Raw genomic sequence first — 27,310 nt, 5'->3', positions numbered from 1 at the left:
GAGAACATTGTTCACATTCACTATATTTTGTTGAAGAGCAATGCAGGTGAGCTTCAACTAGTGTCATGAAAACAATCCAGTAATCCAACATTCGAAGTAATGCAGAAAACAGTAATTAAGCAATCCAAAATCAGTTACACAGGCAGACACGGTGCCAGTGTGCAGGCTTGGACAGGTTTGAGTCTGGCCACATGAAAGGTAGGATGAATCCGTAAGACCCTGCGGAACCTGAGATGAACTGCCACAGGATTGAACACTTTGGAGATAGGGAATTGGCCAACAAACCAGGGTCAAGCTTTCTGCTGACCAGCTTCAGGGGGCGGTCTTTTGTGGAGAGTCACACTCGTCCAACACAGTAAAGAGGGGCTGGGCAGCCCTTGCAGTTGGTCCAGCATGCATAATTCTTGGAAGACGTAAGTAATGCGATGCCAGCTCTCCTCCAGACCCAGTGCCAACATCTGGCAAGCACCAAGGCAGAAGAAACTGAGGCTTCTAAAACTTGACCCAGACCAGGTTGGAAGACCAGGAAAAGGGATCCTTGGCACATAGGAGGCGAAGCCCAGTCTCTAGCTCCTGGTTGAGATGCTCAGTCTGCCCATTGGACTGGGAGTAAAGCCCTGAGGAGATGCCTAGGAACTGGCAAAACTCCCTCCAGAAGTTGGAAGTAAGCTGTGGAACACGGTCCTAGAAGATATCTCGAAGGATGCCATGGAGCCAAAAAATGCTGTAGGAGGAGCTGAGCCATCTCCTTGGCCGACATGAGTTTGGGGAGGGGCATAAAGTGGAGTAGCTTAGAAAAGTGATCAACAGAGAGTATATTGGAAAAGGCAATGCAGGGAGGTAGAAACTGGAAGAAAAGTTTCTGAAACCACGGCTGACAAAGGATAGGAAGAGGACGGAGGAAGCTGGATGGAGGAGTCCTGAAACTTTTGTGTTAAGCACACCGGGCAGGCGCCGACAAATTCGTGAGTGTCCCGTATAAGTGAGGGCCACCAAAAATGTTGCTACAGTATAGAGCCGCTGGGGTTTGAGGAAAACCAGCGTGGCAGAAGAGTCATAATGCAGCTCCATTTATTTAAGTATCATAAGGTAATACGTTTGGGAACTCTAATTGAATAAACTTGATTATATCGTTAGTATGGAGCAGCAGCAGGGCATCAAGTCCTGCCACTAACAAATGGTCTATGTGACCGTGATCACCATTTAAAGTGACCATTTGGGTGATAACTGTAACAATACCAAGCCAAGGTGTATGTGACCATGATTAACATTTAAAGACATCTGGCTAGTTAACAATGTGTATCCCACCCATTTAGGAGACAATCAGTTCTTATGCGCAATAAACATTTAAAGGGAAACCTCATTTAAACTACAAAGAGGAAAAACAGTATAAAATGCTTGAGCGGGATTTGTCCTGGGTTCTTCTTGACTCCGATGAACCCAAAGTACTTCATATATTTTGTCACTGCTATGCTGGAATAAACTTATTCTTCTTCATTAAGATCTTTTTTATCTTTATTTTATTTCTTACAGAGGGATAAATAAAAAGTTTCCAACTGCAACATAAACCAATTAGTTCTATATTAATGAGCTATTCAAATTTTAGCAATACTAAGTTAAAGCTGGTCTGTAAAGGTCATTTATTGTAGGTTAATTAAAACAGGAAAAAATAACATATCAACCCTAATTTCCTAATTGTAGTTTTACTCACACCTTCACTATATGCTAACTATGCATGGTGCTGCTCTTTGTAAACACACTATTCAACTCGACTTAAAAACCAGCGTTTATTGGATCATTTACTTGTTAATTAATGACCAAAGTAATTTTGATGTAATATAAATAAAAGTAAAATCAAATTTCCACCACATTGTAGTGGTCTGTATCTGGGGATCGCTAGATCTTCACGATATACTCTCAGTGCCACAGAAATTTTATCTGCGGTGGGGGCATGCACCCAATGATAGGTTCCAGAGTGGAGTTTCCCATGTTTGTTTAATCATGATATTAAATAAAATAATGGGACATTACCAGGTGAATGCAGTGGAAGCTGTGCTATTTTTAAATGCAATCTTTATGTCACTAAAACAAATTCCTCGCATGTGAAAACATGCCTGGCAATAAAGCTGATTTTGATTCTGATTTATTGTAGATTGATATCGAATGCTATTAGTGCATTGTGATAGTTTCTACAATTCGCAATAGTTAACCAAAATGTTTTAATAGATTTGTGTTTTTCTGAGTGAATTCATATTTATATATCATAAATAAATTGTTGGACTTATTACTTCCTATTTTAAGTGCATAAGCTGGGAAAATAGACTCTGATTGGTCAGTTTGAAATACCTGACCGATCACGGACAGCTTCAGGACAGTTTATGCCAATGTACGTTAATTTGCCTCATCTGACGGCAAGTGTGTGCATGCATTCGGACTTTTATTTAGAGGGCACTATGCAACACCCTTTGTGGGTGGGGTTCACACAAACTTCTTAATTAAATACAATTTGGGGAGATTTTCATTCTAGCATACATTTTTAGCCTCCCAGATGCTATTAGAAAGCTTAAAAAATTGGGGACCTGAGTTTTGGTCCCCATTTGCACAGAGGTCCCAATCAACTGATTTGTCCCCAGTATGAACCTTTGCACACACACACACACACACACACACACACACACACACACACACACACACACACACACACACACACACACACACACACACACAAAGATGCACACGAACATGCACACACATACACACAAACACAGACACACACAAACTCATATACATTACATTTAAGAGATTTATTGCTGTTATTTTCTTACCATTTAATTGAAATTGTTAAAGAAATCTCTTTAATTTAACGTTACCAATTCTACATCTTCGTATTTTAAAATGTTCTTTACATATGTGTACTTTCTTGTCATAAAGTCGCCCTCTAGTGACCGATTGTGATTAAATTTCGGGTTTGGCCACAATGTGTCCTGTGGACTACGTATTGTAAAGTTCATAAAAAAATGGGAGTTTGTATTCAGAACATATGGACCTTTTAATACATACATGCAATGATTTTTACTTAAAATAAATAAATAAATAAATAAATAAATAAATAAATAAATACTACTACTACTAGTACTACTAATAACAACGACGACAACAACAATATTATTATTATTATTAATAATAATAATAATAATAATAATAATAATAATAATAATAATAACAGTAATTATAATCTTTTTTTTTTTTAACTTTATTTCGGATCCAGCCTCACGTTCTTATGTAATCTCGCGAGACTTTGAGCCACTTGCTCCATTCTCTATGGCCCAAAATTGAGCAACGCCACGACACCCGTGATTTGGTTTCAATCTTGATTGACACTCAAATCGGCCAATCACCGCCGTCCCTCGTGATGGCTGAGGCTGTGCACCAATCAGCTCTGGTAGTCTAGGAGGGCTTGGTTTGTTGACAGGAAGTGTGACTGTGCGTTTGAAAAGCTCGAAGCGTAAAGTAAAACTAGGTTACGGTTCCTCAGTTAGCGCTTCGATACGTCGGAATAATCAACAACGTCAACGTGAATTATGATGTTGACAGCAACCGTCAAGCAAAGATGCAATGGAGGTCAATAGTAGTGGGTCTTCTTGTGCTCCGTGTGGCCCTGAACTGCATCCTGTGGCTCGCTTTCGGACTCGGACCCAGCTGGGGCTTCAACTTCCCGCTCCAGTTCAGCTTCAACCTGCACAAACACACAGAACCTCCGACAGACGGAGACCAGAGGGTCAACAGCTGGTCACAGCGTGTGTACGACAACAACAAGGACCATCCAGTAGGAACCTGCTCAAAGATCAACCATAACACGCCAAAGAAATCTTACCTCAGCGTCTTTAAAGCCAGTATAGACGACTATGATAGAAAGTACGGCTCTTTTCCTGACGCCCTCAGGATTAAAATGAAGGGAATGGCCAGGGACATGTTCTACTTCGGCTATGACAACTACATGAAATACGCTTTTCCTGAAGATGAGCTAAACCCCATCGACTGTGAGGGCAGAGGACCTGATGTACTAAACCCGTAAGTCACCAGTGTGAGGAGCAGACAGAAGGCTTTGCAGTCTGTTCCAGGCAACAGTGAGCTGAACAAACACAGAGGAGTGTGTGTGTGTGTGTGTGTGTGTGTGTGTGTGTGTGTGTGTGTGTGTGTGTGTGTAAAACCACTATATAAACATGGGTTATTAGGGGTAAACATGTCTTTTGTGGTTAATTAATCTCATACTAAAATGAAATCCAAACTTTATACCCAAGTCATGTTTAGAAAGAGAAACCATGATGTTTTTTGTATAACAAGGTTCCCAGTGCTGCTAGAAGAAAAACATCCCCACAATATCACATAACCCACTTATAATTGTTATTGTTGTCTTTCTGTATGTAGATGCTTTCAGTAGATTGGAGCAAACACCAGGTGTTTAGGTTTGTGGTTAGATGAAACACAAAGCTGACGATAGATCACATATCTTACAGAAAGCTGTATGACGCAGAGGTGACATCTGTTTGTAGATTTGGGAGACTTTGCGTCTCCAAAACGCTTCAGTCTTCTGCAAAATTTATTATAGATTCATTATTACCCTAAATGTGAATATGGCCATTATCTACTATGCCTAAACTCAGGTGACCAATTTTATGCCATTCCCACCATTACTGGGACCAAAGGTAGTTGGACAAATGAACAATCATAAACTAAATTGTTCTTTTTAATACGTTCTTGCATATACATTTTAGTTAAGGACCTTTCAAGGATTTTAAGGTTTTCCATGCTTAGTGGTTTCCTGGTCTTCTGCCATTCCCACTTTTAACATTGCTTTTTTGTTTGTAGGCTTGACTCAATATCTTACAGTAAACGAATTAGCAGGTATGACAGAAAGTCAGATGAAACAAGGCTTTTGCATTTAAGGTAACTGTGTGAACAGTGAAGTGTGTGAGGTTAAAGGACAAATTGCGACGTGTTTGCAGGTAGGCCAACTTCCACGCTTTGTGTGCTAGTTAACTTCTGTCCTCAGGCAACAGCTGGCCCTTGGTTTGGACTTTAAACGTCTTTTTTTCAGGCAAATAATTTAGACGTGTGTTTTCTTTTCAAGGGTTTTTATTTTTCAAAGCAATACAGTAGATTTCTCTCCTAGTTCTAGCATGAGATTAAGCCAATTAACCACCACAAAATTTTTCCATAACCTTGTTTTTACCCATCATGGCTATTATGCAGTGTGCCTGTTTTGTGTCCCAAAGAGACAAAAAGGACCACATGTCTCTATGCCATTGTAAGGTTGAGGTAATGCCACCTAAGACACTGGTCCTTCCTGTTTCCTCGGTCTTTAAGTGTTTGCATTGTAGTGTTTTCCCTGTTCTTAACTGTGACTCAACTTGTCTGGGATTAAGAGCCACAATCTTCCCATAAATCCTGCTGAAGCACGACCACAACTCTGTAGCTTGCAGTACCCGGTTTATTTTCTTTTGAGTCCCACACCAGCCTTGTGTCCTGTGTCGGTCAAATGAGGCATTCTCAGAATGATCTGACTGCAATTGTTAAAGCAGAGAACACACTCACGTAGTACATGGCATGCCCTGGGACAAGAGATAATGGGCACCATTTCTAATTCATATTGTCATCTTTTGCAGGTTGTAGACATTTTTTTTTATGCTTTCTTTACATGATGTATCTTGAAGACGTTGTGGTTGATCTGCAGAACACATCTCTCTTCCTGCCCTTTGCAGGATCGAAATAGGAGAACACCTGCCTTTCAAGTCACATGATTCATCATCTGGATTAGAACGCTTTCACTTACACCCAGTGCTTTCATTTTAGGTCGAACATCAACATCAATGACGTGCTTGGCAACTACTCCCTGACACTAATTGACACTCTTGATACTCTACTGGTAAGTTGAGGTTATGAAGCAAAGTGACATTTGTTACAAAGGCCTAATGTTAATGGGCTTTAAATGTAGGCTACTGATATCGTGATATCCTTGTCATTAGTTTTGTAGACCATTTACTGTTTATCAAATTTAACCAGTCTTACCATGGTCTTCTTTTCAGTATTTCACTCCCTTAAACATTGCTAGTCAGAGTATGCTGAATGTAGAATTGTGCACAAGTTTGCTGTGAATGACAAGGTTGGGACTGTGCTCTTTTTTACAGGTGCTGGGGAATGTGTCAGAGTTTCATCGTGCTGTCAAACTGGTTATAAACACTGTCAGTTTTGACAAGGATTCCACAGTACAAGTGTTTGAGGCCAACATCAGGTGAGCATTATGTATGATTCCATTTGTGCTTTTATTTCCTTAGCATAAAGTGCTGAAGAGCAAAAATCGCTGCAGAGGAAGATGCACTTCTCAAAGTCGTAAAGCTTTTAATATCGAATTATTATTTATTTATTTATTTATTTATTTATTTTATTTTATTTAATTTTATTTTTTTAACAAGCAGTCAGTAATGCCAGATGCATTCGGAATAGGCGCAATGTCTCTTGAATGAACAGCTGCAACAGGCCTGCACAATAAGACTGATGCAATGTGTCCGGTGTGTGTTTGCGTTGCGGTTGTGCCTGAGAGGCAGGAGGAAGCCCGTGTTTAAATGTAAGGTTACACCATTCTGTTATCAGACAGAATAAGTGATCATTTTCAACTTTCAGGAGTTGAATAGACTTCTATCATCTCTGTGTTTTTGTATGGTTGTGCATGCTGTGTGTACACATGTGTTTGTGTATATACTAGAGGGTGACACGGGAGTGGATTTTCAAACCTCTCCGGTCCCACTCTCCCCCCAAAAAAAATTCCCGTCCCATCCCAATCCCGAAAAAAAAAAAACTGGGGAAAATCCGATCCAGTCCCAATCCTAGAAGAATGACTCATATTCCCTCCCACTTTTTTTCATTTTTAAATTTCGCGGCTTCTAGAGAGTGCATGGGGAAGACACCTTCTCTTATATTATTGTGTGGACCACAGGTGTGTGGAGCATGTCATTCATTTGCCCAGCCATACCAAAGCAAAAAGATTATATTTTTATTTGTATCAAAGGTATATTTGTGTATTCCCGGTCCCGCCCACTCCCGGTGACATTTTTCCTGTCCCATTCCAGTCACGTGATTTAATAGTGATTTTGTTTCCCATCCCACGGGAATCCCGAAAAAAATGTCAGCCTCTAGTATATACGTGTACGGACGTGTGCGCATGTCTGTGTGACACACTGATGAACAATGACTCTAGTGAAGTAGATCATTTCATTTTATTCCTGAAGGTGGACCCAGTCATCCACACTGTGTCCTTATACTCACACATTTTTCAACATTTATTAAAGAATTTTAAAGATCATTTGTATTTATTCAACCAAATGCAGCACTCATGCATTTGTAAGTAAGAATTTTCAACTGTGGTTTCGAACCCGGTCTGTATTTTCCTGTCTTTTAAGATTCTCACCCAGGCATTGACACCAGGCTATGGGAAAAAACATTGCATTCCTCCTGAATGAACAAATGCTGTTAGAGTCTGTACATGAATGCCCTGCTGTAGGGTGTGAGCTCTTACTCACATGCCAGTGGGTGGCAGGGAGAGCTATCCTGTTCTGTCCTGTCCTACCTACGATGTATTTTTTTTTTTTGGCAGTGCATCCAAGCGTGTATGGTACAAAGCCAGTCTGAATAGAAAATTAAAGCATTTAAGCTTTTAAATGTTATACAGTGGTGCTTCACTTTTGTTTCTCCAAATACTGATCTCTCGTTTAAAAAGTCTGTGCTTTTATTTATTATATGCTTCAACTGTGAGGGTCTTCAATTTCCTCCCTCAGAATCCTGGGCAGCCTAATCTCTGCTCACATTCTCCTGACCGATTCCCGGCACCCGTTTGGAGACGCGGGGCTTGAAGATTACGACAATGAGCTCCTGCATATGGCCCATGACCTGGCGGTGCGGCTGCTACCCGCGTTTGAGAACACCAGCACCGGCATCCCCTACCCCAGGGTCAGACATCTGTTCACATAACAATCTCATTTTAGTTTATGTATATCAGTTTCCTGATGTATAATTAATACAGATTGTGTGTGTGTGTGTGTGTGTGTGTGTGTGTGTGTGTATGTGTGTGTATGTGTGTGTATGTGTGTGTATGTGTGTGTATGTGTGTGTATGTGTGTGTATGTGTGTGTGTGTGTGTGTGTGTGTGTGTGTGTGTGTGTGTTTTGGAAGCTTTTTTGGGCTTCCATGTGTTTATTTATTTATTTTTTGTTGTTCTCATTTCTCTTCCCCTTTTTGGCTATTATTTGTATTTGTGTGCAGACGGGATCGTTTATCAGCGTGTACTGAGCATATATAGTAGTGTTATCTGAATTTGTCACGCTTTGCAAACTTTAGCTGACTTTGTTACTGTTCCCATAATTTGGGCCCTGTTCTCCCCTTGCATTACTAATGTGCAGAATGTTATGAATTAGCTACTAATCCTATTAATGCGAAATAATTTGAAGCAACTTGTCTGTGCAGGTGAATCTGAAAAGTGGCGTGCCTCCTGACAGCATAAACGAGACGTGCACAGCAGGAGCGGGCTCTCTTCTGGTCGAGTTTGGCATCTTAAGCCGACTGCTTGGAGACTCAACGTTTGAGTGGGTGGCAAGGAGGGCTGTCAGAGCTCTATGGAATCTGAGAAGCAACCAAACGGGGCTGCTGGGTAAGTCCATGTTGCATTCTCTGTAAACGTAAACTTTTATCGTAAATGTTATTTTCAATAAATCTGTCAAGAAACACAACTACTGTGAGCTGTTTGTGTACTCATTTGTCCCAAAAATGACAAATCTGTTTAGAGCTATTATGAGAGTATCAAGCACAACCAAATTGTTGTTTTTAAAGGTACTATATGTTCTTTATTTCTTTTTCTTTTTTTTCTTTTTTTTTTATCCTCTTCTCACCAGTCATGCCAATTTACACACACTAGATAACACTCCTGTCACACAAGGTGTTAAAGCTTTCTATGAGACATGATATGCCAACCTGCATATTGTTTTGCTTATGCTCAGCATCACTGGGCAGCCCAACACACTTGGAGGAAAGCGCTGGCTGTACTCCTATGTATACATGAACTCAGATACCTGTCATTGGCTTGTGTCACTGTGATTTATAGCATGGCCACTTTTATTTGTTCTCTTAACTCTCGACGAGATGTGTGTTCATCCGGATTCACCTAAATCTTTAGTCCTATAGCTGTATCGTGAAAAGCCATTTCCCAGGTCTCACTCACATGTGACTTTATCAGACTTTACAAAGATGTAATTTTGATTAATTTATGATTTTTTTTTTTTTTTTTTTGGACAATTTGTCACATCCCTTTACTTGCAATTACTTACAAATTTCAAGATAGCTGACAACACTCTGTTTGAGAAGATATCTTACAAATGGCTTTTAAATTAGTAAGATATCTTCTCAAACAGAGTGTTGTCAGCTATCTTGAAATTTGTAAGTAATTGCAAGTAAAGAGATGTGACAAATTGTCCAAAACAACAAACAGAGCTTGCAAAACGTGCAATAACAGAAATTTTGAAAAATGTGAAATATTTGTGCAAAATACATCTTTCTTTATACATTTTGTTTTGTATATACTGTATATTATATTTTATATTATAAAGGTATATCTTATCTGAAATAGAAAAATGATCATTGTGCAAGGTTAAACGCATTTCGTAAAGCAGGAATGTTATAATTGGCAATGAGGGGAAGGAAGTGCTTGGACTCCGTGTTTTAATTTGTTTTCTTTCTCTTCTTTTTAGGGAATGTAGTAAACATCCAGACGGGTCAGTGGGTTGGGAAACAAAGTGGCCTGGGTGCAGGCATGGACTCTTTCTATGAATACCTGCTGAAGTCTTACATTCTCTTTGGAGAAAAAGAAGACTACAAGATGTTCATGGCTGCTTATGACAGCATTCAGAGCCATCTGAGGAGAGGGTGTGTTTGTGTTCCTGGTGTGATTGTGTGTGTATAGGGTGTGTTAGTTTTTTCTGGAAAGAGCCAAAATGCTTAATTAATATTTTTTAAAAATCTAAAAATGAAAAAAACTACTGTAATACTGTAAGTAAAAATATATAAATAAATTTAGTGTCTCAAATATTTATGGTAACTGCTAAGAAAAGGGACTGAAAACAGCAGAGCAAGCTTTTTTAAATTGTATTCTAAAATTATGTCAATACTTTGGCTGTTTGCGGTTATGGGCCTATGTAGTTCCTTCCTAGTTAACAGATGGCTAGCTGTCACTTTTGGTGTGTCAAGATATTGTTAGTTGTGCTTGCTGAATATTTAACTTGTAGAAATTAATAACATACAACATGGATCACCTGTTGTATATTTATGTAACAACAGCCTCTGTTTGTAGCAGTATACATTATAATATACTGTAGTATATCAGTATAGCATACAAACACCAGTGTAGTAGAGTTAGATAGAGTTAAATTTGGTTGGATTGTGTGGAAGAAATGCTTTACTCTTGAACAAATATACAGGTATATATTTAATGATGGCTCTTAAAAACTAGGAAAGAATAATGTAAAATTGTGCATGACTGTGTTGTGTGTTGGTTTGTTGGTATTGGTTTTTGTACAGGAGAGAGGCTTGTAATGAAGGAGAAGGCGACCCTCCACTTTACGTAAACGTGAACATGTTTAACGGACAGATCATGAACACATGGATCGACTCTCTCCAGGCATTTTTTCCCGGTCTGCAGGTGCGTTACTCTGATCCGCACTTTCATTTCTAGCAGGCGATGGATGCAGTGAAATCCCACTGTACACTTTCGCCCGTTTTTGCAACCAAACATTTAATTTTCTGTCCAAAAGAATAACAGGAGCAATTTCATTGTATTTTATTTGTTTTAATTACAGCAGGGACTGGAGACTGTGGTATAAGACAAGCTATTTTATTTGTATAGTGCTTTTAACAATGGACATAGTCTCAAAGCAGTTTCACAGAAATTTGGAACATATATTAAAAATGATTAAGTTTAGCATTTATGAAACAAAATTGCTGATGTTTTCTGACCAGCACTAACAGTGCATCATAGTTTCTAGATCAAGCACTAGATCAAGATCAAAAGATTGCTGGTTTACAGAAAATTGGGGTTGGTGATGTGGATTAGGTTACCTTGGATCTTGCATGCTGGTCATATGATTATTGTTGGTTTATTGCACTTGTGGTTTTGGGATCCTCATTTGCTTGTGTACCCAGGATGTCTGTTGAGCTGGAGGACGTCCCAGTGTATACTAAGATCTAACAAGCACCTTTTTATTTATTTATTTATTTATTTATTTATTTCAGGTTTTAAATGGAGATGTGGAAAACGCCATTTGTCTCCATGCCTTCTACTATGCAATCTGGAGGCGTTTCGGGGCATTGCCAGAAAGATACAACTGGCAGCTGCAGGCTCCAGATGTGCTCTTTTACCCTTTAAGACCTGAGCTAGTTGAATCTACATACTTGTTATATCAGGTACAAACACTTGCTTTCGTTTTCTCTTTGTTAGGTTGCCTGTGTTACTCTCGCAGGAAGTTATTTATGAAAGTTAAAAATATCAGATTCCAGCAATGGGAACAATGTATGACTCATTTTTTGTCTGAGTCCTAAGTCATAAGATGTTCAAATGAGCAGTGATTGGAATACAGTCTGGTGAGTCTGTTTGGCCAAGTGGAAATAATCCTAGTTCATTTGCATGTGATATGAATATGGTGCACCCTGTTTCACCACACATGCAGAACGTTCAGAAGAAATGAGCCCTAACACTGCGCCACTGCAGGAAAACAATTGAAGAGTTACCCATAACATTTTAGAACAATACAGACATTACATATAAAGGAAAAGTTGTAATGTGAGTAAAGTTACATGATTGAGGCTGAAAGTTTGGAGCTGTTAGGAAACTAGTAGTTAACAGCGGTCTGTCATCAGGCTGTGGAGGATTCGGTGAAGATATATTTTAGTGCAGGTTTAAATCCAAAATCAATAACTTCTACAAACAGTTTTGGACTCAAGTCTTCATCAGTGACCAGTTGATGAATTCAACAAGATAGACTTCATATTAAAACTAGAATGAATTTACAAAATTGTACTTCTTTGATAATGTAGTGCACAGTTAAGGGTAGAAGGGAAATGATTTATATTCACATTATTTTGGTGTCAACCCAATGAGGATTGGTTATGTTTTAAGTCTGGTTCCTCTCATGGTTTCTTCATCATTACATCTCAGGGAGATTTTCCTTGCCACTTTGGCCTTTGGCTTACTCATTAGGGATAAATATGAATATTCAATTTTATAACCTGAATTTAGATATTTCCGTATTGCTGCTTTGTGACAATGATAAATGAAAGATGCATTTGATATATACATTTTTTAACAGGCCACCAAGAATCCTTTCTATTTACATGTCGGCATGGACATACTTGAGAGCCTTGAAAAGAATACCAAAGTCAAGTAAGCTTTCTGCGTCACTGAGATTCTATATAACACACAAGTGTCTTGATGTGATGCCCTTAAATCTGTTCTGAACAATCTGTATCTGGATACACAGTATGTTTATATCTGACTGCTATTGCAGATGTGGCTATGCCACACTCCATCATGTTGTAGACAAGTCCAAGGAGGATCGTATGGAGAGTTTCTTTCTCAGTGAGACCTGCAAATACTTGTACCTGGTATGTGCCTCTCTCCCTCAATATATTTGTCTTTTTCCGTTTTAAAGCTAAAATTCGTTGAGGTAAACTGTATGTTTCTGTTCAGTACCATACACAACATTATAGCACATAACCTTTAGAAGTATTCCACAGTTCCACACATGTTTATAAAACAATATCTACAAATAGAATTGATGTGTTTCTATTGGGCTAGGAGCTAATGAAGCAAAGTAAATCTGTAAGTTTATAAATGCCTCACAGATCCAAAAATCAAGGAAAAGAGAAATTCTTGATCTTCTTTTCTTCCTGCAACACTTAACAATATGCCGAGACTAAAGTAATTCCAGACCGATCAGCACAATTCAGACCACCAGCACATTTTGTATTTTTCTGGTTATACCTGCCTCCATTCTCAGAAACCATTGAAGGCTAGTGAATTAGAAACGGGGATTAGGTTCTCAGGATTAAATCTGGTTTGCAGCCCACATGTCTGCAGCCCACATGTCTGCAGCTACTCACTGATTTCTGTTGACTTTCTGCAGCTCTTTGATGAAGACAACCCTCTGCACAAGTCTGGGAGCAAATATATTTTCACAACAGAAGGCCACGTAGTGCCCATAGACCCACGTTTTAGACAGAAAAAGTGGGAAGAACATGTCTCCAAGTTCACCAAGGAACCTCCAGCCAACATCAGCAATGTAAGAATGTAGTGTGTGAAATGGTTAAGAAATGCTGGGTTCTGTTTGTTAAACAAACATGACTGCTCGCTGGCTGAAGTTTACAAGCGTCGGATACCAGCAGTTGACTAATAACTAGGGTTGCAAAGGGGCAACTTTCCACGGGAACTTAATCTGGGGAATTTTGGAAATATTCCAAATTGGAAATTATGGAAATTTATGGGAATTATTTGGAAATATGGGTAAATTTATATAAACTATATCATATACAAACATAAATAAACATTTTGTTTGGTCATAAGCAGACATGCATGCAAGGTAATAAAAATTTTAAGAAATGACATCTTGACAGATTTAATTGTAAGTAGAACTTTAATTGATTCTTTCATTGAGTAACACAAAACCATAATAAACATTATTATGCTTGTAATAAACATAATAAAGGTAGTTATTAAGTTTAGGTATTGGGTACAATTAAGAATGTAGATTAAGGTAATGCAGGATAAGGCATTAATATGTGCTTAATAATTACGAATAAATAGCCAATATTCGATTAATATTCATGCTAATAAGCAACTAGTTAAATGACCCTAAAATAAAGTGTTACTGTGCATGTTATGGAAGAATAAAGTGTTATAAAGTGCTGCAAATAAAGTGTTTGGGAGCAGTCGTGGCCTAATTGTTAGAGAGTCTGATTCATAACCCAAAGGTTGTGGGTTCGAGTCTCGGGCCGGCCATGACCCCCCAACTGCTCCCCGGGCGCCTCGGCATAAATGGCTGCCCACTGCTCCGGGTGTGTGTTCACTGCAGTGTGTGTGCACTTTGGATGGGTTAAATGCAGAGAACAAATTCTGAGTATGGGTCACCATGCTTAGCCGTATGTCACGTCACTTACAAGCACATGCAGGGGGTTTGGCCTCAATGGCCCTCCATATTAAGCAGTGTGCTGTGTGCAAGTGACCGAGGAATGCATGGTATAAAATTTAATTAAATAGTGTTATTTTAAACAAAATAAAACTACATTTAAGTTCCTTGTTATAGTCAACTCTGCATTTTTTTTTTTAATTTCCAGTTTATTTCCATATATTCCCGTTAATTCTCATGGAAAGTTTCCAGCCTTGAAAATTCCCGTAATTTTGCAACCCTACTAATAACACTACAGTGTTGTGTACTAGAACAGTGGGGTTTCATTTTTTTGACCTACAGTAGTGGAAACAAGGTTAGTATAACATTTTGAGGCGTTAGAGCTATTAGACTGCTTCCTTGAATTCAGTGGTTTAAATCTCAACACTTTTTTCTCCATATTTAATGGAATGTTCATAAATCAGTCCCAGGAGGATTCATGCTTTTGAAGACCTTTGTTTGCTTTGTAGATTCATTCGGAAAGCGAAACATTATGAATACTCTTTCATGAACGTTAAGGATTCCTGCAAAATGTGTTTTTCATTCATAGAAATATTAGCTAGCTAGTCAAAAGTGGTATTTTACTTAAGTAAGGGTTTAGATTATTAGGGATAGCGTTTTAGATTAGACCCCCAGAGTTTTATCTAGACCGTATCGTGCAGCAGAGTGTCTGAGAATATTCTTCTGAGATTTTTGAAAAGGTTTTGAACTTTATTACCTGTTCTGTTTTGTTCGTTACTTCATCCAGTTATTAGTGATATAATAAATAGGTTTTCATTGCTATAGACACACAAATCACCTTCAATGTTTGAGGGGGGAAAAATATTTAAACATCCCTGATCATTTCATCTAAGCACATACATTTATGATAAAAACCTTTGTGATGTTTCACCTGAGCAGAATGTAAGGGTCAAAGCACATGTGAAGTATTTTCTGCTCTTTTATGATTTAGATAATCAGCGTCTCATTATGTGTCTCTTGTAGTGCGAGAGGATCCCTGAGGAGCGGCGCTACGGTCTTCCTCTGAAGAGCGTGTACATGAGACAGATTGACCACATGGTTGGACTTTCATGACCTTATCAGTTGAGGTTTAATACAAAGTCTCAACTCTCTGGAGAGGTTTAGAAGTGTTGGCTGTCCAAACTGAGAAATTGTTGTTATTATTATCATTATTTTGTGTTTTTGTTTTTGTTTTTTTTTTGCACAAGAACCTCATAGGATGCATTTAACATCTCAGTGGTCTAGCACCTTTGTTCTGATTTGTTAGTCTGGATCAACACTGTATTCAGTGCAAAGAATCTTTTACAAGGAAACACTTCAGGGGACGTGACACAAATCCGTACAGTTCCTCAATGATTTTAACATTGTTAATAGTGAATTGAGACTGCATTCCACTCTTTTAATATACTTTTGTCAACTTCACTCTTACCAGTTCCCAATCTGTCACTGTTTTAAAGGTCATTCCAGTAGTTTGTCTCAAGTGAAATTTGATAACGAATGCCGTGGCAGTCTGAGGGATCAGAGTAGGGGAATGTAGTAGCCTAGTGGTTAAGGTGTTGGGCTACCAATCGGAAGGTTGTGAGTTTGTATTTTAGGTCCACAAAGCTAGCAAGCAAGGCTCTTAACCCTTAATTGCTCAGTTGTTTAAAATGAGCTAAAAATGTAAGTCGCGCTGGATAAGAGCGTCTGCTAAAAGGCCATAAAGGTAATTGTAGTAGACTTCATCTCACCCATTTTTTTTCTTTTCAAACTTATACACATAGCCCATCAATCTTGTTCCAAAGGTATTAGAATTTTTACATCGATCTGTAAGAAGCTCATCGTGCGATGCAGGTTAGGCACGTCTGACTCGTGAGGGGAGGCCTCTGAGAACGTGCTTAAGAACCTTATTCATAGACAACGTAGCTCTGTAAGATTGTTTTCAGCATTTGATTTTATGTCTTTCTTCAGGGTCTGACTGGTGCTCTAAGAGTAGCAGTGTTCTTACTCCATGATTTATAACCAGTATTTCAGTGCCAAATTTTATCCCATGCGACGGACCCTTGACAGTTTTGTGGTATTTTGTTGAGCTTCCTTGTGAGTAGCTGGTCTTAGCTTGAGCTTCCGGTTCAGATGTTCTGACAAACTTGTACCGTGTGCCTTCCAGAAACATGCAGCAAATAAAACTGTTTACAGGATCTTTGTTCACTTAGCAATACCTTGTTATTCTGTGCTTTTGCTGATGAATCTTACAGTAGCTTGCATTCTGTTGCAGTGCCACATCATAGACATGATGGTTTTTTCCCCTCACTGTAGTCAATCTTTTAACTTTATCCCCACATTAGATTTTCTTTGCACTGCGGCTGGTAATTTAGTGACAATATTTTGTTGTATCATTATTATTATTATCCTTTTTTTCCTCTTTCATTTTTTTAATCCAAAGTCTCATATTTATGATGACGGAATAGCCACACTATGGCGCAAGCGTGTGCCTTATACAGCTCTGCATAGTCCTCAGGATCAACTGTGTTTTTTTTTTTGTTTTGTTTTTTTTTCCTCCATGAAGTATTCATACAGTAATATTTGGTATGAAAGGCTGACATGAATTCTGTGCGTAAGATGACTAACATAGAAATCATGGGATAACTAGCAAGGTATTTGTAAAGATTTCAATGTTTGTACTGAGGTGTGATTTCAGAGCAAAAGCCATAAAACAGGATTTTGTGTTTTCTTCGGGGCTCTCGATCAAAATATTCTCAGAGAACAACTTTTCTAATGTTCTCTGTTGTTGATGGACTTTTATCTTGATTGATTTTACTTAATGGTTGGTTTCATTGTCATGATTCCATGACCATCACTGAATAATGTGATGGATTATATATGTGAAAATTAATGTGTGATGTTTCAAAAGGAGTTGATTAAATGTGCAATGAGACATTTTAAGGACTTTAAGAGTTCCTGAAACTGAAATGACACTGAGTGTTATTCATTACTAAAACGTCATTAATTTGAGAAACTATTGAACAATGCTTATGTCGTGTATTACATACAGTCTGACAGACTGAAACAATTACACATATATTTCTTTTTTCTTGTTCTGGTATTGCAAATTAATCAGATCACCTTTTGATGAATCATCTCTATCCTGATGGAAGTGACCTCATCCACAATGATAATGTCCTCATCTACATGGCACGAGGGCTTTCTGAACGGTGTAATGAGTATGAAAATGAAGTAACTTGCACGCTAGGGTGTTTACAGTCACCAGACCTTAAGCCAGTGGAAGCACATCCCCTGATCACTGCTGAAAGGAAGATTTTGGAATGAAATGTTAGTGAAGAGGGAATATCATTGTGTTCATCCATCCAGTACAGATCCAGTGACTTGCAGGATCTACTCTGATGGAGGCCCAATCGTCATTTTATGTCGGGTTTTGCCTTTAATATGTCAAATGTCTGTTGATTAAAGAACCAGGAATTCAGTTTTGCTGGAATTGAATGACAACTTTTAAAAACTTCAATTAAAGGTTTCAAAATGTGATTTGGTTTAATTGTAATTAACGGTTGCTTTTCTTGAACCAAACGTTTTTTGGTTGTTTTTTGTTTTCTCATGTTATTCATGAGACTCAGGGAAATGTTGTGTTGGTCTGCTTATAACACAATTGTAGCAAAATAAACATATCATTTCTGTACATATTTGTTTTGCATGCTGCAGATTATTATTTTTTTTGTATAGCTATAATAATATATACACTCACCCATGTGAATATAACCCGCTCATTTATGCAGTTACCTAATTATTCAATCATGTGACCGCAGCATGAATAAAATGATTCCGATGCAGGTCAAATCTTAGTTTAATGTTCACATCAAACATCAGAATGAAGAAAATGATCTCTGTGACTAACCGTGGTATGGTTGTTGGTGCCAGGTGAGCTGGTAACCTTGTAAATGCGATAGATCAGGGGAGAATTACCCGACTGGTTTGAGCTGACAGGAAGTCAATAGTAATTAAAATAATCACTCTTTACATTCATGGTAAGCAGAAAGGTATCTCCAGAAAGCATAACACATTAAACTTGTTCAACCTGGACAGAACTTTCTCCTCACCATGGTTGTGAGTTACTATACCCTTCCTGCCAGCTTTTATTCTGACCTCTCATCGTCATCGAGGTGTTTCCGCCTACAGGACTGTTCTGCTCTCAGTGTTTTCCACCCCATTCTGTGTAAACTCTAATTATAGTGTGTGAAAATCTCAGGTGATCAGGAGTTTCTAAAAACTGAAACCAGCCCATCTGGTTAGAACGACTATGTTAAGGTCACAGTGATCACACGTTTCCCCGGTCTGATGTCTGATACGAACATTAACTGAAGCTTCCGAGTATGCTTTGTGCCGCCGCCACGTGATTAGCCGATCAGATAACTGTACGACTGGACTGGTGTTCCTAGTAAAATGGATAGCGAGTGTATATTTGTAATTTAATCAATGACAAGTTCTACCTTTTGCTGCTAACCCAGGACATGATGCTTTGAGAATTTAACCATGTTTGTTTGTTTGCTACAGATTTGCATCTGTATCATATTATAGACCTGCAGCTAGACAGACAACTAGACGTGGGCAAAGGAACACGCAAAGGAATATCATACCTCAAGTTTTGTGTCTACAGAAGCTTTATTGTTCATCACATTCTTATTTATTTTTTTCATATAAAGCCAAATATAGAAGCCTTGATATTCAGCATAATGTCTTAGCTCAAACTACACAGTAAGACGGAACAGCTCTTCATGAGCGAAGCTTCATTAGAGCTTAATAATTTATATCCGAAGCTCATCTTTGTTGTCAGTCTGCTCATTGGGCAAAGTACATAATTGGAAAATGGGAAATATTTATAAGCCAATAAATATGACCTATGCTGCTTGCCATACATCATATGTAACTATGTTTATATGTCGATTACTTTTTTTGTGTGAAGTGCATATGCAGGTGTTTAAAGAGATACCATGCACCAAAATCAGAGACTACGATATAGAACACTGCATGTAGTTACAGTATAACTGCTGAGTCACATAGTCCAAACCCCCGTAATCTGTTGAAAGCTAAGATCTCAAAGAGCGTCTCAGTGCCACATCGTGCAGCTGATTAAATGCTGCTGTAATTATATCTCTTTCTGTTAAGACACTATTGGGACCATGGTACCATGTGCAGCATCTTTCTATGTTAATCAATTGGCATAAGAAAAGACATTAGCAGCAGTATATACCAGTTCCTCATTCTAGGTTCTAGGTGTTTGTGTGAAATTTAGAATACTTCATCATCTTGTGTTCACCTCGCCTAGGGAAAAAGAATAGATTTAGATTTGAAGCGTTTCCACAGCTTAACATCTTACAAGTTTGTAAATCTAATATTGATACAAAACGGATGGGTAGATTATTGCACGGTGCATAAATATTTTCTGAGCAACACGATATGAAAATGTATTTATTTGATTTGGTGGTTTTTATATAATACTTGGATCTACTGATTTCTAAATATTAGTAGTATATCAAATGTATATATATAATGTATATTTTTTCACTAATTTGGCTACAAGTTTTTTGTTACCAGCCATTCATATATTTTACTAGCCAAAAAAGAAAAACATTAACTATGTCAGCTTTGGCTTACATGAAACCCAAGGGTAGTGTTAATTACTTTTCTTTAAAAAGAAATAGCTGTAAAATGGATTTATTATTTGTGTGGTTTGGTGGTTTTTATGTATTTGCCTGTATATACTGAATTCTAAAAAAGAAGAACAAGAAGCTTGTAGCACCACACAAATGTTTACAAATGAACATTATTAAAGCATGTGACAAAGTAATAGATTAATAATATACAGTATTAATAAATAATAGAATATTATTTAGACATGTTAGCTAGGTGCATGACTCAGCACTAATTAAAATCAACTGATTTTCTGTTTTTTTTTTTTGTTTTTTTGTTTTTTTTTATTATAATAAACGTTATAGATTTCCACTATGGGTTAAGATGCATTCACCTTGCAGGTCTAAAACAAAATTCTGCTATTTATTAATGCTCTAAAATGTTAATTTGTACATTGTAGATATTATTTAGTACTAAAAGTAGTTTATTATTATTATTATTATTATTATTATTATTATTATTATTATTATTATTATTATTATTATTATTATTATCAATTAATCAATCAATCAAGTGATTAATTTATCACTTAATTAATAATGAAAGTAATATTAATCAGAATTCAGTATATAATACGTATCATTACATATAAAAGCAACCAATCCACACACATAAAAAATTCTTTATACAGCTATTTTAAATTTCCTTTTCATACCGCATTGTTTTAGCAGTTCTATCCTAACAGCAAGCATTTAGAAGCGTCTTACCTTTTCTCCAGACTGGATGTGCTTAAAAGAGACCACAGTCCTTGAGGTTTTCTTTGATGATAATGTCTGTCACGGCATCGAACACAAACTTGACGTTCTCGGTGTCTGTAGCACAAGTCATGTGCGAGTAGATTTCTTTGATGTCTCGCCGCATGTTCAGGTCCAAGAACTGCATCTTGATGTAGTTACCAGCGTCTTCATACGTGTTTGGCCCTGGAAAGAAACAGAGATTTAAAACAAGTTGGAATTAAATAACTTGCTAAGATGAGCAATATCTTACCATGTCTGTGTTAAACATGCTAACAAACTAAATGATTTATTAGAAGATGCTACATCATAAGAGAAGGTAAAACAAGTTACTTGAAGGATCGAGTTGCCGAGTAGTTTTTGGACAGTGTTTATACATTTGCATTTCCAATCTGAATGTATTATATATGAGAATACTAGTAAGAATTGTTTAATTAGAGCAAAAATCTCCATCATTTAGAAGATCTACAGGGTGGAGAAATGCTGATTCTTGAGTATTTTCAGGAATTACCATCATATTCAGGGAAGCACATGCTCAAATGTGCCTTCTTAATCTTCTCGACGAAGACGTCTTTCTTGTTGAGGAAGAGTACGATGGAAGTAGTAGCGAAGTAGCGATGGTTGCAAATACTGTTGAACAAGTGGAGACTTTCGTGCATTCGGTTCTTTAAAAGACAAACAGAGAGATTGGAATTGTTTCCCTAACATCAAGAAACTATCAGATAGCAATCACAGAAGCTTGTATATATCTCACCACTTCGTCATCCTCCACCAGCACCATGTCGTATGCACTCAGAGCAGCGATGAAGATGATGCAGGTAACACCTTCGAAGCAATGGATCCATTTCTTTCTCTCAGATCGCTGACCTCCTACATCAAACATCCTAAGCACAGTGGATATAAGGTATATGTAGATGTTCTTTAGATCTTTCTTCTTAATACATGGTCTTATAAAGCGATTCAGTTATGCCTAGTGTTATCATTCCTAGTGCTTCCCTCTGCAGAACATCCATTATTAAATCCATTTAGAAGCAAAATTCATATTGTGTTATGTTAGTTTGTACCTGAAATTGAGATCTTTAAAGGAAAACTGGGTTTCAATGATACCGGTAGTCTTCACTCGAGATCGTAGTACATCCTGCTCGGTGGGGACATAGCCAGGCTGGACCAATCTCTCCAAATCATTTAAGTAGCTAAATAACAGAGGGGAAGTTATTGTTTTTATGTCACTGCTAACCATTTTTTGGATAGTCAAAGTATTTAAAGGGAGCAAGAGTGGCCAAAAGTATGTGCACTTGATCATCACATAATTTTCTCTAGACTATTGCCAAAGCACACAATTTTGTAGAATGTCTTTGTATGCTGTGGCATAGATTTCCCTTCACTGAAACTAAGAGGCCCAAACATGTTTCCATTGCCCCTGTGCACAAAGCGAGCCCCATCATGACATGGTTTGTCAAGACTGGAGTGAAAGAACTTGTGTCCTGCACAAAGCCCTGACCTCAACCCCACTGAATGCCTTTGCGTTGTATGAACTGGACTGTAGACACTTCTCCAGCTCTCCTCAACTGTCATCACTTCCTGATCTCATTAATTCTCCTGTGACAGAGTGAACTAAATCCCCACAGCCACACTTCAGCCTTTCCAGAAGAGTGGAAGTGATTGCAGTAAATTTTGACTAAATTTGGAATGGCAAGTTCAAAATTAAGCATATAAAGGTGTGATGGTTAGGTATTCACTAACTTTTGGCCAAACAATGTCTGCTTGAGATTATTATTTGTTAGACAGTTACAGTTAGACAGTGACATTAGAACATACTATCCAGCTGAGTCGTTGAGCTGGTATTCTGAGGCTCTGTCAAAGCATGCTTGAATGCCAGTGTCTTTCCACAACTGCAGGATAATATCAGACAACTCCTTGGGCATGGTGCCCTCTTCAATAGTGTCGGCTAAGTGCATCAGCTTCCGGGCATTGTCCTGTAGAACAAAACCCATACACACAAAGCTGGTAATGTAGTATACAATCATAAGGATATTCAGCATACTGTATGTATTATCCCAAATTAACCCTATAATCATAACAAATTAACTTTGACGTGTCATGCCAGTACCTGCTGGGCAGCGTCTCCATAGCCAATGTTGAGCGTGTTCATAGCTTTTACAATAGCCATGATCGACTGCAATGTGTTGCTGTAGATGATAGTAATGAACTCCAGGCACTCTTCTAGGGAGTAACCATCTTTGTGGATAATTCTGTAGTGGAAACAAACATATGTTTTGTTTTAAGTGATTAAACGTATGATTATTTTAAGACCATGTGGAACAATAATGAACAATAGTTCTAGCCAACTTACTTCATCTGTTTGACAATTGTGCTTTTCCCTGACTCTCCTGCACCTGTGAAAAGGTAACACAATACAATGAAGGCATTTGAAAATGAATACATTTAATGTAATTCGATGGTATGTAAGATTACAAGACAGAGGGAGGGGGGGGCAAATGATAATCAGTGAGTATTTATATAAAAGCACATTCTGTTTGTAGAGGTCTTTATTCTAAAACAATCATCGTTCATGATATATGACTATTAATATATTCTATTATTTCAAGACAAACTTGGATTTAAATCCATTTTAGACAAACATCAAGAGCTGTACCAAATGCAGCTGTGTCTAAGGTAGCATTGTTGATTTTGCGCTAGAGTTTGTTTACTGTAGGTCAAGGCCTGAAATGTCCGAGGTACACGAAACAAGGGCAGTTGTCCATTTAGAAAAGTGGACCCTAAATACCAGGTCACGTTCCTAACTAAGTCTCAACTGTCTACTGTATATGTTCAATTTTTTTCTTGTACTGAGTGATTATTTAAAGGACAATCACTCAGAATCACTTTTTATTTTGATCAAACTAGAAATAATTGAGAATTCCGTTAAATGAGCTAAGCATAGGGCTTGTTCATTCCTTAATGTTCCCTTGTTGATTATACTGAAAAATAAGGTTCCTCACATTAGAAGCCACTTTCTAAAGCTCATTATGTTTATCTAATAAAATATACATGTACACAGAAAGGTCTTTTTTGTATGCAGTCAATTTATATCAGTGGCATGTAGCTTTCTCTGGTCTCTATGATTTATACTCTTTCCTTATTACTGGAAAAAAATTAATACATTATTGGTGCTATCGTCTGGAATTCTTCCAATCTGGAAAAGTCTCTCTCCTTCCCTCATCTATAATACATCTCCAACAGGACCACAATAAGAGGCTTGAGGATCATTAGTTTAGCACTAAGCCTCTCAAAGCTGATGTGCACAAGAACTCATAGAGTTTCTTATCCCTGACCCAGATCCAACACAAAGTCAAACTCAATGTAGTTCTGAAGTACTTAAGAAAGAGTAGAAAATCTGTCTTGAGTCATTTTTAAGATGGATTCTTCAGTAAAGCCTAATGTAATATATATACAATGTAAATTATAGAATTAAAGATAAAGTCTTGCTATTTCAACAATAACCAGTGGAAATCTCTGAACACATCTAGTTTCCAAAATGCTGCCATATCATTCAACAGTATAATGTAAGTATACTGTAATATTTAGAATATTTAAACCAGTATCTGTATCTCCATAAACTCGGGCTGTTGCTGTTCTATGCCCATGCATTTTGGCTCAGTGATCTTTACCTAGTAACAGCAGTTTGACAGTCCTGGCATCCTTGTCAGCATCCTCCTTCAGCTTCTTCTCTAGCTCACGGGAGTGTTTTTCCTCAGCGCTTGCCCCAGCCCCCATGTTCACTATAAAGTCAGTGTGAATGCAGAACCACTAACTTGCCACTGAGGCCCACCAAGTGCGGTCAACTACGCAGTTCTCACCTACACTGGCTGCCTCTCTATGGTGAGTTGACCAGTTGTTTCAAGTCTTAGAGGGATTTTGGATTTTAGGGATGTGGTTGACCACCTGGGGTAGATAGCCAATGAGGAACAAGGACAGACACACAGGGTGGGGGATTGACACCAGGTCACCTGAGATTTAGGTAGAATATGATGTTGTCAGCGAAAGTTGCTAATCTGAATACAGTGTTCTCAGGCACATTGAGGCTAGTTGAGGAGAGGCTAGGAGATACTGTATGCCTATGCACTGTTATCTATCTATCTATCTATCTATCTATCTATCTATCTATCTATCTATCTATCTATCTATCTATCTATCTATCTATCTATCTATCTATCTATCTATCTATCTATCTATCTATCTATCTATCTATCTATCTATCTATCTATCTATCTTATTGAAAATATCATTATTATTTACATAAACCAAGAATTAGGCATTATAAAAACAAATGTCTAACATAAAAAAAATGTCTAACTATGCTGATAATGTCAACATTAAACTTCAGCCCCATAAACATTTTTATTATCACAGACCTCTTTCACAACTTCTTGGTGTTTTGTTTGAAAGATTGACCTTCTCTCTCTCTCTCTCTCTCTCTCTCTCTCTCTCTCTCTCTCTCTCTCTCTCTCTCTCTCTCTCTGTGTGTGTGTGTGTGTGTGTGTGTCTGGGTGTGTGTATGTGTGTGTGCATGTGCATGCGTGTGAGTGTGTGTGCGTGTGTGATAGCTGAATATTTGAAGAGTGATATAACTCTGCCATTTCTTTGATTTACAGGTATGTTCAGTCACTTCCTTATAGACATTGTAACTATTCAGCATATCACATATACTGTATTTTATTTCGTATTTTATTATGTATAATCTATTTCCCATAGTCTCTACATATGAAATTACCCTGTATATGATCTTACTTTCTTTTTAATAACTTAAAGACCTGTGAGAGTCTTTCTTTTGACCTGTCAATTATTTCAATATTTGACTAAAAGTACTTACACTATATCCATTCACGGTATTTGTTTTATTTTATCATAGTGCTGTTTAATTTTCCACATAATTCAAGTCATACTGAAACTGCTCTAGGATCCCAGTTTCTATAATTACACATTCTTACTAACATATTCCCTGCAACAGCAGTGGATGTATCTGATTATTTGGTAGAGAAACTGCTAGAATACTTTTAAACAGACGAGGTAAGATCAGGATTAATTTCAGCCATAAGCTTTCGGTGATTTTGGCTAAAAACAATTGCCAGTGATTTGGTGATTTCGCCTATTTCCGGGACCCAAACAAAACTGCAGTTACAGATTACAAAGCGTTATGTGCCCTTTTACTGCATGAGTTACTATCTTTGATCCATGTGTTGTATGTGTTTCAACTCAGGCTTGCTCTGGATTCCAAGAATTAATAGTGAAAACCAGCAGGTGGAGACCCTCCTCTATTTTTGTACTACTCTAAAAGATTTCCATATACTGTACACACGTGGACAAAATTGTGGGTGCCCTTCGTTCAATGCAAGAAAAACTCACAATGGTCACAGAAAAAACTTTAATCTGACAAAAGTAATAATAAATAAAAATACTATGAATGTTACGACAGCAGACATACGTAGAAGTCTGCTAGATAGATGTCAGACATTGCTTTTCAACCATGCTTCAACGGACTTATTTAAAAGAATAAACTCATGGAACAGGCCTAGACAAAAATGATGGTACCCCTAACTTAATATTTTGTTGCACACCCTTTGAGGCAATCACTGCAATCAGACGATTCCTGTAACTGTCAATGAGACTTCTGCATCTCTCGGCAGGTATTTTTGGCCCTCTTGTTTCCGGTTTGAAGGGTGTCCTTTCCAGACAGCATGTTTCAGCTCCTTCCAAAGATGCTCAATAGGATTGAGGTCAGGGCTCATAGAAGGCCACTTTAGAATAGTCCAATGTTTTCCTCTTAGCCATTCTTGGATGTTTTTAGCTGTGTGTTTTGGGTCGTCCTGTTGCAAGACCCATGACCTGCGACTGAGTCCAAGCTTTCTGACACTGGCCAGCACATTTCTCTCTAGAATCCCTTGATAGTCTTCAGATTTCATTGTACCCTGCACAGATTCAAGACACCCTGCACAGATGCAGCAATGCAGCCCCAAGACTTAACAGAGCCTCCTCCATGTTTCACCTTAGGGACAGTGTTACTTTCTTGATATGCTGCATTTTTCTGCCTGTGAACATAGAGCTGATGTGCCTTGGCAAAAAGTTCAATTTCTGTCTCATCTGTCCACAGGACATTCTCCCAGAAGCTTTGTGGCTTGTCAACATGTAGTTTGGCATATTCCAGTGTACACAGGTGTATGACAAAAAAATGTGGCTTTGATATGCTGTAAGGCATATTTGGTTGATGTGTTTTAGGCCCACTTGTATTCTTCTAAATGAATGGGAATAAGGAAAACTCCTGGTGAAAATCAATAAGCACAATATTTTTTTTTGTTATATATATATATTTACGTTATTTACTGGCCTCATTCACCCAATTGAGGATGGGGTTAATTCTGAGCCTGGTACCTCTTAAGGTTCCTTCCTCATATAATCTCAGGGACCTTTTCCTTGCCACTGTCACCTCAGACTCGCTCATTAGAGATAGTGTGTAGCGACACACTAGCGATATAATGTTAGCGATAAATTGTTCATTTTAGCAATAAATTGTTCAACAACATTAGAAGGATTCGGCCATTTTTGTCCACACAGACTGCTCAGGTACTTGTTCAGTCTCTT

General features: G+C 37.9%; 2 protein-coding genes across 2 annotated transcripts; one reads left to right on the top strand and one right to left on the bottom strand.

Moving 5' to 3' along the window:
• The first annotated feature begins 3,453 nt into the window (after positions 1-3,453).
• Positions 3,454-17,932, top strand: edem1 (ER degradation enhancer, mannosidase alpha-like 1). Its single transcript, XM_027147036.2, has 12 exons — positions 3,454-4,071; positions 5,854-5,926; positions 6,189-6,292; positions 7,833-8,004; positions 8,518-8,701; positions 9,795-9,969; positions 10,621-10,741; positions 11,332-11,502; positions 12,405-12,478; positions 12,603-12,699; positions 13,221-13,376; positions 15,243-17,932. Exons 1-12 carry the CDS (start codon positions 3,611-3,613, stop codon positions 15,330-15,332), a joined length of 1,878 nt encoding a protein of 625 aa, XP_027002837.1. The 5' UTR covers positions 3,454-3,610; the 3' UTR covers positions 15,333-17,932.
• Positions 17,933-18,669: 737 nt separating this feature from the next.
• Positions 18,670-24,555, bottom strand: gnat1 (guanine nucleotide binding protein (G protein), alpha transducing activity polypeptide 1). Its single transcript, XM_027147004.2, has 9 exons — positions 24,343-24,555; positions 23,025-23,067; positions 22,782-22,923; positions 22,490-22,647; positions 21,736-21,864; positions 21,426-21,555; positions 21,183-21,336; positions 20,645-20,857; positions 18,670-19,568 (listed from the first exon to the last, which is right to left on the bottom strand). The coding sequence occupies exons 1-8, from the start codon at positions 24,446-24,448 to the stop codon at positions 20,667-20,669; spliced, it is 1,053 nt and encodes a 350-aa protein (XP_027002805.1). The 5' UTR covers positions 24,449-24,555; the 3' UTR covers positions 18,670-19,568; positions 20,645-20,666.
• Between the last annotated feature and the right edge of the window lie 2,755 nt (positions 24,556-27,310).

Source organism: Tachysurus fulvidraco, chromosome 5, assembly GCF_022655615.1.
Source record: "Tachysurus fulvidraco isolate hzauxx_2018 chromosome 5, HZAU_PFXX_2.0, whole genome shotgun sequence".
NCBI lineage: Eukaryota > Metazoa > Chordata > Actinopteri > Siluriformes > Bagridae > Tachysurus > Tachysurus fulvidraco.
Note: the sequence above shows the minus strand (reverse complement) of the source record. Positions and strands in the feature narration are given on the sequence as shown.